Below are 18,120 nucleotides of genomic sequence, written 5' to 3'. Positions count from 1 at the left end.
CTGTGTTGCTAGCTGGCTAAATGTAGCCTCAGGTTAGCTAGCTTGTTAGCCGCATACTTTAACGGGAGTGTCATTTCCTGTGCTGGAATAGCTTGGTATAGAAGTAGACAAAGTCCTTGATCGGATGTATATACGAACGTATCTACGTGGATACTTGTGATTGTAGTAATGTTGAGGTTTTTGGTGGTTCATTTGGCTTTACGGTTAATTAGGGTATTTAGAGTCTGGATTAAATGGCTAACCTTAATGCTATTTGGGCTGAGATTGCGGACGCTCGCTATTCTGTGTGTGTGTGTGTGTGTGTGTGTGTGTGTGTGTGTGTGTGTGTGTGTGTGTGTGTGTGTGTGTGTGTGTGTGTGTGTGTGTGTGTGTGTGTGTGTGTACTAGGCTGGATTAAGACTAACATCAGTTTGGATTGATTCTCTTATACCCTGACACCGATTTCAAGTTATAAGACAATGTTGATGATCAAACTTTGTCGTGTGTGTGTGTGTGTGTGTGTGTGTGTGTGTGTGTGTGTGTGTGGTGTGTGGTGTGTGGTGTGTGGTGTGTGTGTGCGTGTGTGTGTGTGTGAATAGTTTGTATTTAATAATAGTTGAACTCGGAAAGCGTCATTGGGATGACAATGGGTCACCTATTTGGTCGTACTATCGGAAGAGATTTGCTCTTCTACTGTTTAATCCGATGGAGGACGGATGCGGTACCTGAGTTTTGCCTCGGTGCCTGTCGATGGACATTGTTTAGCCCACTGGGCTCCTGGCCTTTGTATTCTCTCAACGTACACGGCATGTCTTTCAACCGAAAACAATGAAAGCTGCACGTCAGTGATAAGAGCCTTTTCTAAAAAAAAAAATACAAATGCAAAACCCTGAGCTAACCTGCTTCCACCTGCAACCATTAACAGAGGAAGTGGTCACAGGGTTCATGTGGGAACAAATTAACACAGATCAGTTCTATGAAATGATGTGCACTACACCATGGAAGATGTTGAAATGTAACTTTGTTTACCTGATTGGTGTGACATGTTATGTCAGGGTTATCTCTAAGTTATCTCTAGGTTGACATTGCGAAGTTGTCAACAAATATTTCATTTAAGATATGAGGCATAAATACTTCCTAAGCCTCAGGGTACATCAAATCCAAATGCTGAATAGTTGTTACTGGGTGGCTCACTGAAAAAAACTATTGAACTGGAAGATTGCACTGGCCAACGATCTGGGCCATTACACCAGAACAGAGCGCACGTGATTTAGCACCGAGCCTTTTCTGGCTGGAGAAAACGATGCTGAACGCTGGTAAACTTGGAAAAACAGCTCAAACAATTCACTGCATTGTCCTTCTGTCTCTGCCTCCCTCTCTGATCCTGGGAATACTGACCCACTGCGGATCTCTGTTGGAACCACATCGTATTGATCTACACACCAATCAGCTGTGAGTATGGCTGGATGTGTTCTTCTATTGGTTGGCTGTCATGGGCTATGTTGGCAGTGGGTGGTGTGGGGGGGAGGGGTCATTGATTTTGGCTGAGTGAAAGATGGGGTTCTATTAAAATAGGTAATATATTAATAATTTGCAATGTCCCTTTATGGTGGTCTAATTTGTTTTCTTTTTCGTCCTAGCAACAAAAGAATCTGGAGGGGTATGTGGGCTTTGCAAGCCTCCCGAACCAAGTGTATCGGAAGTCTGTCAAGAGGGGCTTTGAGTTCACTCTCATGGTCGTGGGTAAGAACACAAGCTTTTCTCCAACATTGCAATGTGCTTGCATTCCGCTGCCGTTTGTGTGAAAGTACTGTAGTGTGGTTGTGGATTGTCACGTTCAAAGTCATTCGGGGCAGAGTGTCGCTGTCTCTATCTCTCTCGCTCACCCTCTCTCTCTGCGAGAAAGAGAACGCAGGACAGACCACAAGAGTCTCCCTGATGGCCGGGGGGGACAATATTGCAGAAGCCTTTCTTTGCATTCATCATCTCTCTGTCACGACAGCCCTCGACCCCTTCCCACCAGAACAGAAACATTTAACTTGGCACCGCTCGGCGTATTGCAAGGAAAAGCATTCCTGTGGAATGCTGGGATATGGCGGTGCAAAGTCGGGGCCAAGAACCTCCCCTCTGCTTATCAGACCCTGTTTGGAGGGGAAAAGTTTTCGTGGGTCAAAACCATTTCCTGTGGCGGGACCCATAGAACCGGCTGCTAAGAATAGCACCCTCCCCCTCCCACCCTCCTCCGAGCTCTTTGGAGTTCTCTGCTGCCTGTTCCCTCTCCAAGCCTGGCTAGCTCACAGCTCCACTGTCATCCAGTGATGTGTCTCTTCACCCAAAAAAAGGGACCTTTCTACCATGGGGTGGGGACACGCCATGGCTGACCAAAGAGGTCCCCTCTACTATGCACGGTTACCACGGAGACCAGAACTAGCAGGTCGTTCTTAACGACTCCAAAAGCAGTGCTTCGGGCCTCGTCTTAAAGACATTGTACTGGAGCGCTCCGGGTTTAAAAATAGATCTTCTGGGCCACCTATCCCTCGATTGTTACTCACAGCTTCACGGAACGACTCCCACTGGGACGCGCACTTCCTCTGGCGCCGAGGAACTGCTTGACCACATGTCCCCACGCTGCCATGCGTCACTGTGATATTGCGCTATGAGGAAGAGAGAGAGAGGGGTAGGGAACCAACCCATTTCCTTCTGCCACGGACGCCATGTGGCGAAGCGGCGGCCTGTCCAGTGTCACCCAGGAGAGCGATGGTCTGCACAACATCAATCCACATTGTGTTATAGTGTAATAAGCAGATGTTTTTCCTGTACAAGGGGAGATCTGTCCCCTATGGGTACCCCCCCTCCCCCCCTATTACAGCCCTAGTGTAAACAGTGGCTCGCAGAACACAGACCCATGGCTAAACGCCAGGCCGGCAGATACCAGCAGCCTTATTGTTTCATTCATCAGGGGCTGGGAACAAGGAACCATAATGGATAGCACCAGTGTTGCCAGTTCTCCTACCCAATCTGGCAACACTGGATGGCCCGGTTAGAAGAGGCCTCCCAGACCATAAGACATTTTGTTTCTCTATCACTTGTGTGTTTAGCCCTCGGTTGTCCGGTCGCCTTGTATGGACGGCCACGCCCTCACCAGCTCCGAGTTCCACAGCTTGACATTTGATTGATGTCCTTATCTGGTGCCCTTTTGGATCGCCCACTGGCATTCTTGGCTCCGCTCCACTGGATGGCTGCTCTGCCTGGCACCCAGCATTGGCTGGGACTCGGTAGAGCAGCTTTCTCCTGTTTAGCGCCCCGGTCATGGACTAACCCCCGGAACACAGCACAGCTTACTGGTTTAGTCTCCCTGGTAGAGGTCGCAGCTCTGATTAAAAAGAAGAGGGTTAGATTGCCGTTGATTCCTAAGCTGGATTTTGTAGTATGTTTCTGTGGTCCCTTGGTTATGTGGTCGTGCTCTTTTTCCTCAATGGTTCCATGTCTGTTTTAACATGCTGCATTGTATAATTCCGTAACCTTGTATTGTGGTTTACTGATGTGCCATCTTGTCCAGCTGCCCCTTGACAATTAGATATTCATCTCAAGGGAAAAAACAACAACAACAACAACAACACACACAGATTGTGTTTTTAATCACAATCTGTCTTTGTGTTTATCTTCCACAGGCGAGTCGGGTCTGGGGAAGTCCACGTTGATCAACTCTCTCTTCCTAACAGACCTGTATTCATCCGAGTACCCTGGACCCTCCCACCGGATAAAAAAGACTGTACAGGTACGGCGAGCTCACACCCCTACCCCAATACCGACCTCCCCCCCCCAGCCATACCTCCTCTACCCCAATACCCATGGGCAGAGTAGCTTCACCACGGAGAGTGTACCGTAAGGCTAGGCCCTACTGTGCTGCAGCATCAGGTAGTTGGCTCTTGGTTTGAATGTGGTATTATCTGTATTTGTTTCCCAGGACTGAGCATAGCAGATTGATTCATCACCTCGGTGCTACTGAGGAGTTTAAACCTGATGTTTTTTTTTGTGTGATGCAGTCAGGGCTTTACATAGACCCACGTACGAGGATGAATGGCAGCAGTATTACCGGTTCAGACCCTTTCTACTCTACTCTGAACCATTAACTGAGTCAATTATATCAACGTGTAATTACTTCCATGCCCTTTTATGTCGGGAGGAGTGGTTATCATCTGACATGCAAGCTATAGGGTACATTGTTTGATGTGAGGTAAATAGGATCAGGGGAAATTATTTGCATTTTTTTAATGGATGTTTTTATTAGTTTCCTGACCTTTTGTGAACCTGATTTCCTCGTTTTCCTATTTGGCCGTAAAACCATCAACACGCCGATTCTGAACAACAGGTCGTAAAAGTCAGATGTTTCCGCGCTTCCCGACGTAATTAGGCAACACGAGGGTGAAGGGTTTGAGGAGACACACTTTGATGTGTCTGAGCACTCGCGTGTTGTGTGTGTTTTTCCAGCTCCTCAGCATAGCTAGCTAATGGCACGGTGTGGCGTGCCACTACACGCTTTACGATTCCTGTACAATATCACGGCAAGAGTCAATCTCATGGGCCAAACAAGGACACTGATTAGTTTGGGGGGGGTGGGTGCACCAAAGCAAACCATCACTATTAGTCAAGCGTTTTTTTTGGTGCCATAATCTTTGCACTGTGAACTTTTTACTTTGTAGGTCACTTTTACTTTGTAGGTAAAGGAATAATAGTTACATTTCTTTTTACTGTTTACTATGTTTGTAAAGTACACAATGTGTTGATGATTAAATGGTCAATGGTTGGTCAGAAAACAATGTCGTTTGGGAAGATATTTAGTGTTGCACAAATTTCCTATGGATGTGAGACTGGCTCTCAGACCTCTCGGTTGACCTCATCTCCCTCTGCTCTCTCCTCTCGGCCCCAGGTGGAGCAGTCCAAGGTGTTAGTGAAGGAAGGAGGAGTCCAGCTCCTTCTGACGATAGTCGACACCCCTGGCTTCGGAGACGCCGTCGACAACAGCAACTGGTAGGAGAAGGGCTCCATTTTGGATCCCCTCCTCTATACGCCTTTCTGCGTAGCAAAATGTAGACGACACAACATACTAGGGATGCACCGAATATTCGGCCACCGAAGGAAGCCGAATAGTGTGTAAAAAGGCTGAAGGAGTAAAAAGGCCGAAAAAAATACACCGAACATTTTTATTTTTGATTAAAAAAATAATAATAAAACAAATATATATCTTGCTGTAAGGTCTGCTGGAATTTTAGAAAACGTTCAGTATTAAATAAATATTTTGCATCAAATTTGTAATTGATTTTTTTTTATTGAAAAGCAAGACAAAAAAGTTTATAAAGGACATTTAATTGTTTGATTTAAGCAATGGTGAAAAATTAAAGCAAAATGAATGAAAAACAGCAAAAGCCACTTTCGGTATTCGGTTTTGGCTTTCGGCCAACTGTTTCAGTATATTCGGTTTCGGTTTCGGCCAAGAATTTTCATTTCGGTGCATCCCTACAACATACAGACTAGTTCTGATAATTCGCTGCGGGTCCTAGCCTATAGTGGCGTCCTCTGTTAATCACAGGCCCATACCAGTTGCTGTAGTCCAGGTCTGTAGGCGCTTGGCCTCATTGAGATTGTAGTTGTTTCTGATACTGATAAAATCCTGGAAATCCCTCCGATCGGGTATCAAAGAGTCTACGCACCGATCCGAGAACATCACAAACACTACTGCGTTATGCTGCATTCGTTAATCGAATCGAAATCAGGAAGGAAAACATTTTATCTGTGCATCTCTATTTGAGATTGACCTTGTGTAAATAACGGTAAAAGCGGCCGCCATCTTGGTTCTGTTTCCTCACCCCCCCCCCTCTCCTCCCCCTCACCCAGCTGGCAACCCGTCATCGACCACATCGACAGCAAGTTCGAGGACTACCTGAACTCGGAGTCGCGGGTCAACCGACGACAGATGCCCGACAGCCGCATCCACAGCTGCCTGTACTTCATCGCCCCCTCGGGCCACGGGTAAGACCAGGGGCCTGGAGCCGCGGAGATTCTGATTGGGGGGGGGGGGGGGGGGGGGGCTTGCGGTACTAATGGGCATTGAGGAGCATGATTTAACGCATCCCAGTGCTTTAGAGGGCGGGAGAGAGGGTGGGAGAGGGGGAAGAGGAGGGAATGAGGGAGAGGGGGGGAGAGAGGGAAGGGGGGGGGGGGGAGGAGGGAATGAGAGAGCGAGAGAGGTCGGGAGGGAGGGAGGGAGGAAGGGAGGGAGGAAGGGAGGGAGGGAGAGAGGGAAGGGGGGGAAAAGGAGGGAATGAGGGAGAGGGAGGGAGAGAGGAACGGGGGCCCCGGGGGGGGGGGGGGGGGGGGCGGGTCCCAGCTGTACTCGGCGGGTCCCAGCTGTACTCGGCTGTTTGTGTTTAGCCCCGAAGGCTCCAGCGCTAACATCAACAGCGCTAACTCTGCGCAGTGGGAACCCACGGAGGGGGCCATGAGAGCTGGGTCAAAAGTCCTGACGTGTCCTCAATGCGCCAGTACCAACACCCCCGCCCTCCCACAAACCCACCGCCACCGCCTCCGCCCTCAAACACCCACCGCCCGCAGCCTCAGTGGGAGACCAGTGTGGTTGTGTTTTCCGAACCGAGCGAATCACAAGGAAAACGGGATCGTGTTTACGTTGCATTCCTCGCACTAAACTGGCGATATAATGTTGGCTTTCTCTCCGGTATCTCGACCCGTCTGGTTTAGCGCTGCTGCGATCTCTCGGGCTTTGCAGAATGCATGAGTCTGAAGTGCGAGTTTCTGTAGAAAGCATTCCTGGTTTTGTAGCGTTTTTGTGCTCCTGCCAAGGAGTTCTAAGCAGCTCTGTGTGGACAGGAAGCTGCTATATTTAGCAGAATGTAGACACTCGCCAATAATCTGAAAAACTCAATGCTATGTCACCGTGTGTGCTGCGACCCGCTGGTTATCTCTGAGGTTGGCATCTGTCTTGATAGAGCTGTAGGAGGTTTAGTGTGAGTGCATGGCTGGCTGTGTGAAGGAGTCTTGCGTAAGCTTTTCTGGTGTTGTCGTCTCCAGTCGGGAACACACGCGTTGTAATTATAACCCTCAAAGGTCAACTCCTCAATTGACCTTTTTATGCGAGCGTAGACTCACCCTCGAGGCAAAACCAAACAATAAATGCTGTTTCTGAGCTGACGTTCTCACGTGGAGTCGCTCGACTTGTAGGATTAAAGTAGTATGTTCCCGGTTTTATAATGCATACCTGTCTATTTATGAAAACACTTGCACACAGGGTGATAGTTAAAACAACCCTGTCCCACAATATCCTGCGTCATTGCCTCGAAAGTGGGACAAAACGGTGGTTACGTCGTGGCTTTACGTCATCGCATCGTTATATGTCCTGGCACTTAATGTGCACACTTATTTTATGTTGCATGACCTTGCATTTAAACATTTGATTATGAATTGTGTAGCATCTTATCCTTGCTGTCTTTGTTGTGTACGGTGAATGGGTTAACCTAGCGGTTATTGGTGCCCGGCACGTGGCTCTATGAACGTCCTTAGCGTACCGAAAGTGATATATTGTTGTTTCTCTTTCCTCTGACAAATGTAAGTCGCTTTGTTTAAAAAGCGTCTGCTAAATGACCTAAATGTAAATGTCTTGTTCCCCGTCGCAGGCTGAAGCCTCTGGACATCGAGTTCATGAAGCGGTTGCACGAGAAGGTCAACGTCATCCCGCTGATCGCAAAAGCAGACACGCTCACGCCCGAAGAGTGCCAACAGTTCAAGAAACAGGTAACACTTCCTCACGTCCAACCTCACTGACTCGTGCACATGGTCCTACACAGTCTTTCGTGTTGCAACTAGAACGTATACAACTTGTGACACACTCGGCCTCAACTCTTAAGGGGAACTCCCACTAACGACTTCCGTTGCCATGGGAACAAATAGCCTCCCCACAGACCTGCCGCTGTTCTTATGCAGATGAGCGACTCACCGTAGTGTTCTTCTCCCCTTCTCAGATCATGAGGGAAATCCAAGAGCACAAAATCAAGATCTACGAGTTCCCAGAGTCGGACGAGGAAGAGGAGAACAGACTTGTGAAAAAGATCAAGGTTATTATTTATGAATTATTCTTTAATAAATGTATAAAAGCATTTCTTAATCTAACCTTCATCGTAGAGCTTAGTCCAGTTCCTTCGAGCCTTACTCACCTAGTGCACATCTTGGTTCTAAACACTAACTGGGTGGTGGAACTGAAAGCGGAATCCTGCATTCAAGTTCCCACAGCCGGCTAGCCTTTAGAAACCGAGATGGACGCTTTGCGGGGGCGGCATGTGGCTCAGAAGGTAGAGCGGGTTGGCTGGTAACCGGAAGGCTAATAGTTTGATCCCCGGCTCCTCCTAGCTGAGTTTCGAGGTGTCCCTGAGCAAGACGCCTCACCCTCACTGCTCCCGACGAGCTGGCTGTTGCCCTGCGTGGTTTGACACCGCCGTCGGTGTGTGAATGTGTGCATGAATGATGAGTGTTGGGTGATTTTTGTAAAGCGCTTTGAGAGGCCACTGTTCAGAAAAGCCATTTACCATTTGTGGATAAAGGCCCTTGGGTCGCCCCAGTCACCGGCGCTCTGTGCCAACACTGTCGTCTGTGTCACAGGACAAGCTGCCCCTGGCTGTGGTCGGCAGCAACACCATCATCGAGGTGAACGGCAAGCGGGCCCGAGGGAGGCAGTACCCCTGGGGGGTAGCGGAAGGTAAGGGGCCCCCGCAGCGACGTCTCATCCTGGTCGCCCCTGACCTGGGCCCCAGCCTAGGGGCCCAGACGGGCCGTAGAGGTGGCGCTCGCTGAGGCTCAAAATGTCCTTCTTTGTGCTTCCCTCTTCTCTCCCCCCCCCCCCCCCCCCCAGTGGAGAACGGCGACCACTGTGACTTCACCATCCTCAGAGACATGCTCATCAGGTAACGGGATGCAGTGCTCTCCTCTTTGTGCTGTTGTGAAACCAGGATGCAAGTGTGTCATGTTTCATCTCTAGCTTCGGAAATTTGCCTCAGATCTCAATCTTGACTCATCGTTTCCGTTGGAACGACCGCTTTCGCAATCTCCCCCCACGTTTCAGAGCAGGAAACCATATCCGGCGTCGTCCCGTATTTGTAGATTATGGTTGTATTTTGGATTAAAATCTGAGCTTGCTTTAAAGGCACCCAGTGCAACTTTCGAGGCTTAAAAATAAGCATTCAATTTCTAGTCTTTTTTACACGTAGTAAGTTTCCATTACATACCGACATTTAAGCAGCAAAGATGAGACGTCGTTGTGTGGTGAGAACTGATACAAAATCGATAACAACAACAATGCCGCCATTTTCTTTATTTTTTGTAACCTACAATAAATAAAGCAGGCTTCCAGTCAATGGAAAAATGGCTTCTCCCCACCGGCGATTGTTGTTATTTACGATTTTCTATCAGTTCTCACCACACAACAACGTCTCATCTTTGCTCCTTGAATGTCGATATGTAATGGTATGGAGTTATTGAAACTTACTACGTGTAAAAAAGACTAGAAATTGAATGTTTATTTTTCATTGAATGTTTACATAAAGTTGCACTGGGTGCCTTTTAAGATTTGAGGATGTCTTCGAGATTAGTGAAGAGATGTCTGTGTCTGAAGATTAGAGGTACATTTGAAGTTAAGATGTGTGCGTTTTTGGTTTGTTGTGTGTTGGCCTGTGTAGCTAAGGATTGTGCGTCTCTGCCCCAAGGACCCATATGCAGGACCTGAAGGACGTCACCAACAACGTGCACTATGAGAACTACCGCAGCAGGAAGCTGGCTGCCGTCACGTACAACGGCGTCGACAACAACAGAGCCAAGGGTCAGAACTCCACCAAGTAAGTCCTGGCCTAGAGTAGGGGCCCCCTGGCTCCATCTGGAGGATCTAGAGGAGGGCCCCCCCCCGCCTCGATTTAGAGTAGGGGCCCTCTTACTCGATCTAAAGGATTCGTAGGGGCCCCCTGCCTCGAAGCTAGAGCAGTAGGGCCCCCCTGCCCCGATCTAAAGGATTAGTATGCCCCCCCCCTGCCTAATTGGTTTCTAACGCTGTCTCTTTGTGGTATTTGGCAGTTCAAATCCTCTTTAGCTTTAGGCTAACCTAGCCTCCCTACAGCAGGGCTAACCTAGCCTCCCTACAGCAGGGCTAACCTAGCCTCCCTACAGCAGGGCTAACCTAGCCTCCCTACAGCAGGGCTAACCTAGCCTCCCTACAGCAGGGCTAACCTAGCCTCCCTACAGCAGGGCTAACCTAGCCTCCCTACAGCAGGGCTAACCTAGCCTCCCTACAGCAGGGCTAACCTAGCCTCCCTACAGCAGGGCTAACCTAGCCTCCCTACAGCAGGGCTAACCTAGCCTCCCTACAGCAGGGCTAACCTAGCCTCCCTACAGCAGGGCTAACCTAGCCTCCCTACAGCAGGGCTAACCTAGCCTCCCTACAGCAGGGCTAACCTAGCCTCCCTACAGCAGGGCTAACCTAGCCTCCCTACAGCAGGGCTAACCCAGCCTCCCTACAGCAGGGCTAACCCAGCCTCCCTACAGCAGGGCTAACCCAGCCTCCCTACAGCAGGGCTAACCTAGCCTCCCTACAGCAGGGCTAACCTAGCCTCCCTACAGCAGGGCTAACCTAGCCTCCCTACAGCAGGGCTAACCTAGCCTCCCTACAGCAGGGCTAACCCAGCCTCCCTACAGCAGGGCTAACCCAGCCTCCCTACAGCAGGGTTAACCCAGCCTCCCTACAGCAGGGCTAACCCAGCCTCCCTACAGCAGGGCTAACCCAGCCTCCCTACAGCAGGGCTAACCTAGCCTCCCTACAGCAGGGCTAACCTAGCCTCCCTACAGCAGGGCTAACCTAGCCTCCCTACAGCAGGGCTAACCTAGCCTCCCTACAGCAGGGCTAACCTAGCCTCCCTACAGCAGGGCTAACCTAGCCTCCCTACAGCAGAGCTAACCTAGCCTCCCTACAGCAGGGCTAACCTAGCCTCCCTACCGCAGGGCTAACCCAGCCTCCCTACAGCAGGGCTAACCCAGCCTCCCTACAGCAGGGCTAACCCAGCCTCCCTACAGCAGGGCTAACCTAGCCTCCCTACAGCAGGGCTAACCTAGCCTCCCTACAGCAGGGCTAACCTAGCCTCCCTACAGCAGGGCTAACCTAGCCTCCCTACAGCAGGGCTAACCTAGCCTCCCTACAGCAGGGCTAACCTAGCCTCCCTACATCAGGGCTAACCTAGCCTCCCTACAGCAGGGCTAACCTAGCCTCCCTACAGCAGGGCTAACCTAGCCTCCCTACATCAGGGCTAACCTAGCTTTATAGCTAGAACAGAAGCGTTGGTACAGTCGTGGTTTTGCTGGGCTCTGTTTGTGCCGCTTGGTCTGCTCACTGCGCGCTCTGTGTGTTCTGTGTGTGTGTCTATGTGTTCTGTTTTTAGACGTGACACAGGTGAAGGAATGTAAGTGGTCTTTTTGTTGTTTTGCTGTACCTAAAGCACTTCTATCTGACTTCCTCCCCCCCTCTCTCTCCATCCCCTCTCTCTCTCTCTCTCTCTCTCTCTCTCTCTCTCTCTCTCTCTGGGTCTGCTTCCGTACCCCACCCCCACCTCGCTTGTTGGACCACCTTTTACCAAGGCTGGCATCAACCTACACCACAATGCAAACCAATGCTGGGGGAATTCTGGTGGATTTGATTTCTCAATCTGTTCGGATTATGATTTTAAAAGCGGGGAATGTAATGGCTTCATTTTGGAAAAAAAAATACATATAATAATACTTGAGACATCTGTGACGGGTGACCCTCTGTTCATACCTAACACCGACGCCCAGACCACCACTAACATGTCCTCTATTGGTCGCCCTCCCACTCTTTGACTGGCTGCTTGGGTTCCTCGCCTCACAGCCGATTGGCCCTCGTCTCCCATGTCCCTCCCCCCTGTCTCCTCCTCTCCACCCACCTCCCTCTGACATCGGGGACCAGAGGACCTGCCGTCTCGGCTCGTAACCTAGGCGCTCACCTGGTGAGGAGGTTGCCATGACGTCGCTGAAGAACGGCTCCTGACAGTGTGTGTGTGTGTGTGTGCGGGTGCAGAAGCCCCCTGGCCCAGATGGAGGAGGAGAGGCGGGAGCACGTCTCCAAGATGAAGAAGATGGAGATGGAGATGGAGCAGGTGTTTGAGATGAAGGTCAAGGAGAAGGTGCAGAAGCTCAAGGACTCCGAGGCAGAGGTAACGGGCGGCTGAAATACCCGCACGCACACCAACGCAATCAACCACACGCACCCACCAACGCAGTCGCATCTGTACACACTCGCACCAATGCAGTCACACGCACACACATCCATATGCAAATTGGATCGAGGAAATGTAGATGTTTCACAGAAGGCTCCCATTAGATTGGATGAGGGATACAATTGAACTTATTCCGACTGTGGACAGAAGTACTTGCACCCATCTACTCTATTGGCCAATTAAAAGCCAGTCATCTCCCCGGAAGAACTGTTTCTCAATGCTACTCCTCTTCCCTCTCCTGCTCTTCCTCTTCCTCCCTTCACTACTCCCCCTCTGCTCTCTTTCCCACGAATCCTCTCTCCCCTTTGCTCCCCTCCTGGCACCTTCCTCTCTCCCCCCCTCCTCCTCCTCCTCCTCCTCCTCCTCCTCCCTGCAGCTCCAGCGGCGTCACGAGCAGATGAAGAGGAACCTGGAGGCCCAGCACAAGGAGCTGGAGGAGAAGCGGCGTCTGTTTGAGGACGAGCGGGCCAACTGGGAGACGCAGCAGAGACTGGAGCAGCAGAAACTCGACGCGTCCAGGTAAGAGCAGGCGCGAGATACGATTGCGTTGGTCGATGGCTCTGACGCACGAGCTCCCGGTCGACGCCAGACGACAGGCTGCGACTTGTGCCCTTACTGATTCAGATAAGCATTTGTTTTCGATGCTGCAACTGTTTTGTTTGTGTGGGAACAGAAGGACTTGACGCCTTCCACGCTTCGTATAAACATGTCAGAAATCCTTCTTTTTTTTTTCTAAACGACGCAGCTGGATTTGTAGGCAAGGTCAAACTATTTTCCATCCCAATAACCGGCCTAAGCGTTTTATGAAATCACGTACGGTATAAACGATAATTTCCCTTAACGTATCTTAATCCAGCCTCTGGAAGGGTACTTTCACATGACCCCTCTGGCAACATGAAGTAGTCTTCCTTGCTCTGACACAACTGCCGCCGCAGACCAGCTCAGCATTGTCTTAAAATCACAGGGCTCTACTGCCGGCTGCTGGTATGACGGCGGCATCGCTGTGAAGGCATCGATATATCACCACACACAGGCCGATTGAGTTGTAACTGATGACCTGCCTGTAATTCCAGCTCTTCCAGCAAAACACTTGCTGGAAGATACTAGGGCTTTGACTCTGAACTTCGTTATTCGAATATAATTAGAATATCAAAAATAAATCAAAATTCGAAGGAATATTAGGCAGCCCTTAATATTCAAACCTGTTATGGGCAGGCCAAGAGGGAGGGACGTCGGAGAACCCGACGCAGTCCATTCACAATATTGCAATGACTACGGAAGAGGCAGTGAATGAAGTATTGATTAGACAGCGATTTATTAGAAACCTAATAAACCGTCGGAACGCGCAAGACCGGTAACCATAGCAACGCCGGTAAACAAACCTTGCAAAGCCAAATCCAGAGGTGCGTTCAAGTTCAGCGAACATAGGCGAACGTTCGCAACGAACGCGTTGACATTAAACAATTAATTTTGAACGATTTTTGAACACCATTCTAAACAAACTGTAAACGAAAAAAATGGATACGAAGGCCATGGTATTAGCGGCAGCCTCCATGTTAATGGAAGAGTTTACAGAAGAGGGTTTGCAAGTGGTCGACCTCGTTGAAAGCCTACTGCAGACAACCAGTACGGAAAATTCAACAATAGAGGGCTACGTCACCGAAGTTGTACCCACTTACTGCGATATAACGTTCAAATCGCATTTTAGGATTAAAAAGACAATAGTTGAAGTAAGGGTGTAGATAGGCTATATGAAACGTTGTATCTATTGCTTTCTGTGTAGGAAAGGAGTAAATGATTTCAATATAGTTTAGTTTAATGCCATGGCAACGAATGTCACGTAGCCGAAGAGAGCACCGCGATCCATCTCTGTTTGTGGAGAACTACCTCTTCAGACAGTTTGCCTATGTTCGTAAACGTTTGCTTGCTTATGTTCGTTTAACGGAAAATGTTTAAAATCGTTCGTGAACGTTCGCCTATGTTTGCGATTCTGAACGCACCTCAGGTCTTACTGAAGGCATTTAATAGTCAAAATATTATTAATAAATATTTGAATATTAATATTAGGCAAGGCAAGGCAACTTTATTTATATAGCACTTTTCAATACACAAGGCAGACTCAAAGTGCTACACATATAAACATTGTCATAAAATAAAATAATAGATAAGTAAGAGAAAACATATGCAAAGAAATGGGTAATAGAAAGTTAAAAAAGCTTTTTAGAAAGTGCAATGTATTTAAGATTTAGCAGAAAGCTAAAGCAAACATAAAAGTCTTCAGTCTTGTTTTAAAGGTGCTGGGGCAAGTCTTAAATCCTCTGGGAGTTTATTCCAGCTATTTGTTGCATAGTAACTAAATCCTGCTTTCCCATGTTTCGTGTTTACTCTGGGGATAATTAACAGATTGGTCTCAGAGGATCTTAGTGGTCTAGAAGGCTTATGTAGTGGAAGCATATCAGTTAAATCTTTATAAACAATTAAACTTCAAACATGATTTTTGGCCAAAAGTCAAAGCCCTAGAAGACAGTGATAAGCCATTGAGATCTATGTACACATTTACGATTATTTTTACACATTTACCGATGTATGTTTTATGAATTTCTGAAAACAGATTTGCAGATTGCTTCACACATTCACAAATCTCATTAAAGGTTATTTGACACTGCTTTCTACGGTGGAGTAGGGACTGCTTAGAGGCCTTCAGCTGCACAACTGATTTTTTTTCTCTCTTTCTCTTTCTCTTTCTCTTTCTCTTTCTCTCTCTCTCTCTCTCTCTCTCTTTCTCTTTCTCTTTCTCTCTCTCTCTCAGAACCTTGGAGAAAAACAAAAAGAAAGGCAAGATCTTTTAAACAAGGACAGTGCGACGCTGCTACCCCCCTCCTAGGTGTCGGGGCGTTTGCCAACATTTCCGGTCAGGACACCCAACGGTCTGCGGCACTACCCTCTCCAGCTTTCTCCCTCCCTCTCTCCCCCCCCTCTCTCTCGCCCACCCAACCATCACCACCTGCGGGACTGTGCTTCCCCTCGCGGCCACCAGAGGGCGGTACAGTGGGTGAAGAGCAGGTGTTCGGGTGGGGCTCTGCATGTCCTGTTGTGTGAACTGCAACCAGAGCGCCCCCGTCCCGCCCCCCACCCCTCAATGCTAGGCCACCGTGGGTCTCAGCCAACGTGTTGACCTTTTACGGGGCCGAATAACAGAAGAACGACTAAATAACGCCATCTTTAGAAAGGCCAAACCCATTATTATTATAATTATTATTATTGTTGTTGTTATTATTGTTATGATGAATACGGTCCCTATGCCCCGCTCTCCCATCGCTATCAGTTACCCCCCCCCCCCCTGCCAGGTTGCGGTTGGACAACTCCCTTATAGAGTTGTAAGGAGTTTCATAGTCACCCCCACCAACACATGGCCACACACACGCGTGTGTCTAACAGTTGTACAATCAAACAGGTTGAATTGTATTGGTTCACAGGTCACGAGTGTGAAGTAAATGAACACGGTAGCTCTGCTCCCCCCCGTGTGAAGTATCGAAGTAGAAAACGTAAAGAAACCAAAAAAAACAGACCATCGAGTCGCGGGATTCCCGTCGAGCGTGAACGGGATTGCCGCCGAGCGTGAACGGGATTCCCTTCGAGCATGAATGGGAATCCCATTGTGCTTGAGCGGGAATACCGTCTAAGGTCACGGGAATACCGTCGTCTCTCGTCGCGAAGTCAGGGACGCACCGGCGACCCATGTCCCGCAAATACTAGCGCTTGGATAACACGCACCTTGGACTTTTTTCCAGCAATAACAAACCAAACGGCTCCGCCTCCCCATGCCCCGAACGTTGACTTCTGTGTTTAGTATCGCCATTAGCCTCGGACCACCGTGTATAACTTGATGAGTGTTATATATTTCAGTTTATTTTTATTTTTTTATATTTACCGAGCCAGCCGAAGTGATCCATGATTATTTTGTATGTGTGGATCATTTCTCATCGACCCGAGAACAGCAAGCCCTCTGGTTGAACCGTTTATCGGAAGACATCCGATAAATGGTCCGCCAGGGCAGGGAAAGATTATTTCAGTAACAGTGGAAATAATGTTGGTGGGAAATGGAGAAGTCGACATCGAAGATTCTTGGGCTATGTACTCTTATCTCTGTATTTTTAATTTTATTTTTCATTTGTAATGTACAAAGTCACTTAATAAACCTGTGATAATATGGATTTGTTTTCGCTTTATTGTAGAGTGCATGTCATTGAGATTTGATGGATCATGTCCATTTTACAAACGCTCGTTTTGTGTTATTAATGGTGGACACTAGATGGCGCCTGAGCGCAGTATAGCGGGAAGGTTTCCCATGGGCTTTAATGTTCCGCAGTAAAGCGCTCAGAAGAACTCCAAAAGATGTGGCCTCTAGAATAAATGTGTGTTCAAAATTATTTATAAATATTATTTTTCAAAGGATGAAACACAGACTTAGAATACCACTCAGAAATATCTTGCATCATTACAATCAGTTACAATCAATAAGGCCAAAACGAAATAAAAAACAATGTCCCTAGGGTTGCGGCTGCGATGCTATATCATAATTTATTCCAACCTGTAAGAACAGATGAGCAACAGATGAACAAACATAGCCATACATCCCGCTTATTACAAAAATTATGCCGGGAAATGAATCCCTGACGTGAACTGGTACATATACAACTGTCTCCAACCTGCCCCCCAGTCTTGAGTTTGTCCACTGAATATGACACAATATGAAACACCCCCTATACACATTTATTGCAGCAATAATATGTCCAAAAAGTACGGGAGCTTTATCTTCTTGTAGACGTTGCTCCGGATCCCTGCAGGGTAGAAGTTGTCCTTTAAACACCAGACATAATATAGTAGGCCTACGCCTAACCTGACGTATGATTTTACACAGTAAAAAAATGTCTTCACAACCTACCTTCTTCTTCAAAACTCCGTTTTCCCATCAGTCCAATGAAGTTTTGGGATTTCTGTTCTGGGGGTAAGAAGATCCACATTAACATCATAAGCAAACATTAATTATTGGCTGTTTGGCTCACTGCTTCCGAAAGTGTGAGGGACTGTCTCTTGTATTTTAAGAGTAGTCTGTATTGGACGTTTAAAGGGGAAGCAGTGTACCAGAAGCTCTGTTTCTGGGCATGTATCGATGTTTCCTTGGCCGTCGCTTTCGGCTCCTCAGGACTTCTGCATTGGATTCCCAACGGGGCCATCTGTGCTTTGGTCAAAGAGTGGAAGGAAAACTTATTTTAGATTCCCATGGCAAATAGAGGATTCCTCTATAGATACCAAAGCGTCGGTGAACCCGTGTTCCTAATAATAAGAAAGTACAGGTTTGTTAAACTCACCTGTCTACCAATCGACCAACTCTCGTCCGGATCGTCTTGAGAAACGACGGTAGTCAAAAGAAAAGCGAGAAGGAGCGAAACCTGAATTATCCTCATCTTGAATGACAAAGCAAGCAGAATGAACTCAGAATCGTTTATCATAAACTATTCTCAGTCCATTACCGGATTATGCCTGAATTGAAAGGAGTGACCAAGGGGCGGGACGCGCCCTTACGCGCGGTGTGCATTTACGCACCGCTCGATCTGATTATCATAATATATGAAGATGTGTACTGAGTCAAGTGATAGTGGTGAACAACTTTCCCCCACATCATTGCGCTGAAGGTTGCCGCTCTTTATTATTTATTATATTTATATTATTTATCATGTATTGTATTAGAGAACACAACCTAACATTCCTCACCACACCCTCATCGACCACAATTTGCGTGCAT

General features: G+C 48.1%; 1 protein-coding gene and 1 long non-coding RNA gene across 3 annotated transcripts in view; one reads left to right on the top strand and one right to left on the bottom strand.

Moving 5' to 3' along the window:
• The window catches only part of septin7b (septin 7b), a 16,816-nt gene extending 288 nt beyond the window's left edge, over nucleotides 1–16,528 (top strand). The window contains exons 2-14 of one of the 2 annotated variants that reach the window (XM_060064282.1): nucleotides 1,629–1,722; nucleotides 3,651–3,757; nucleotides 4,910–5,010; nucleotides 5,875–6,009; nucleotides 7,668–7,785; nucleotides 8,013–8,105; nucleotides 8,647–8,743; nucleotides 8,897–8,948; nucleotides 9,747–9,875; nucleotides 11,463–11,483; nucleotides 12,116–12,251; nucleotides 12,691–12,833; nucleotides 15,124–16,528. In XM_060064282.1, coding sequence (XP_059920265.1) covers nucleotides 1,629–1,722; nucleotides 3,651–3,757; nucleotides 4,910–5,010; nucleotides 5,875–6,009; nucleotides 7,668–7,785; nucleotides 8,013–8,105; nucleotides 8,647–8,743; nucleotides 8,897–8,948; nucleotides 9,747–9,875; nucleotides 11,463–11,483; nucleotides 12,116–12,251; nucleotides 12,691–12,833; nucleotides 15,124–15,163 — 1,266 coding nt within the window. In that variant the 3' untranslated portion in view covers nucleotides 15,164–16,528. The remainder of the gene's footprint in view (nucleotides 1–1,628; nucleotides 1,723–3,650; nucleotides 3,758–4,909; nucleotides 5,011–5,874; nucleotides 6,010–7,667; nucleotides 7,786–8,012; nucleotides 8,106–8,646; nucleotides 8,744–8,896; nucleotides 8,949–9,746; nucleotides 9,876–11,462; nucleotides 11,484–12,115; nucleotides 12,252–12,690; nucleotides 12,834–15,123) is intronic. The other variant, XM_060064283.1, reaches the window with a different exon arrangement.
• On the bottom strand, nucleotides 16,111–18,094 carry LOC132467179 (uncharacterized). Its single transcript, XR_009527959.1, has 4 exons — nucleotides 17,687–18,094; nucleotides 17,460–17,556; nucleotides 17,260–17,316; nucleotides 16,111–17,155 (listed from the first exon to the last, which is right to left on the bottom strand). It is a non-coding gene; the product is annotated as an uncharacterized LOC132467179 (long non-coding RNA).
• Nucleotides 18,095–18,120: the final 26 nt, after the last annotated feature.

This window comes from Gadus macrocephalus, chromosome 11 (genome assembly GCF_031168955.1).
Source record: "Gadus macrocephalus chromosome 11, ASM3116895v1".
NCBI classification, from domain to species: Eukaryota; Metazoa; Chordata; class Actinopteri; order Gadiformes; family Gadidae; genus Gadus; species Gadus macrocephalus.
The sequence above is the reverse complement of the archived record's forward strand: the minus strand, read 5'-3'. Positions and strand labels throughout refer to the sequence as shown.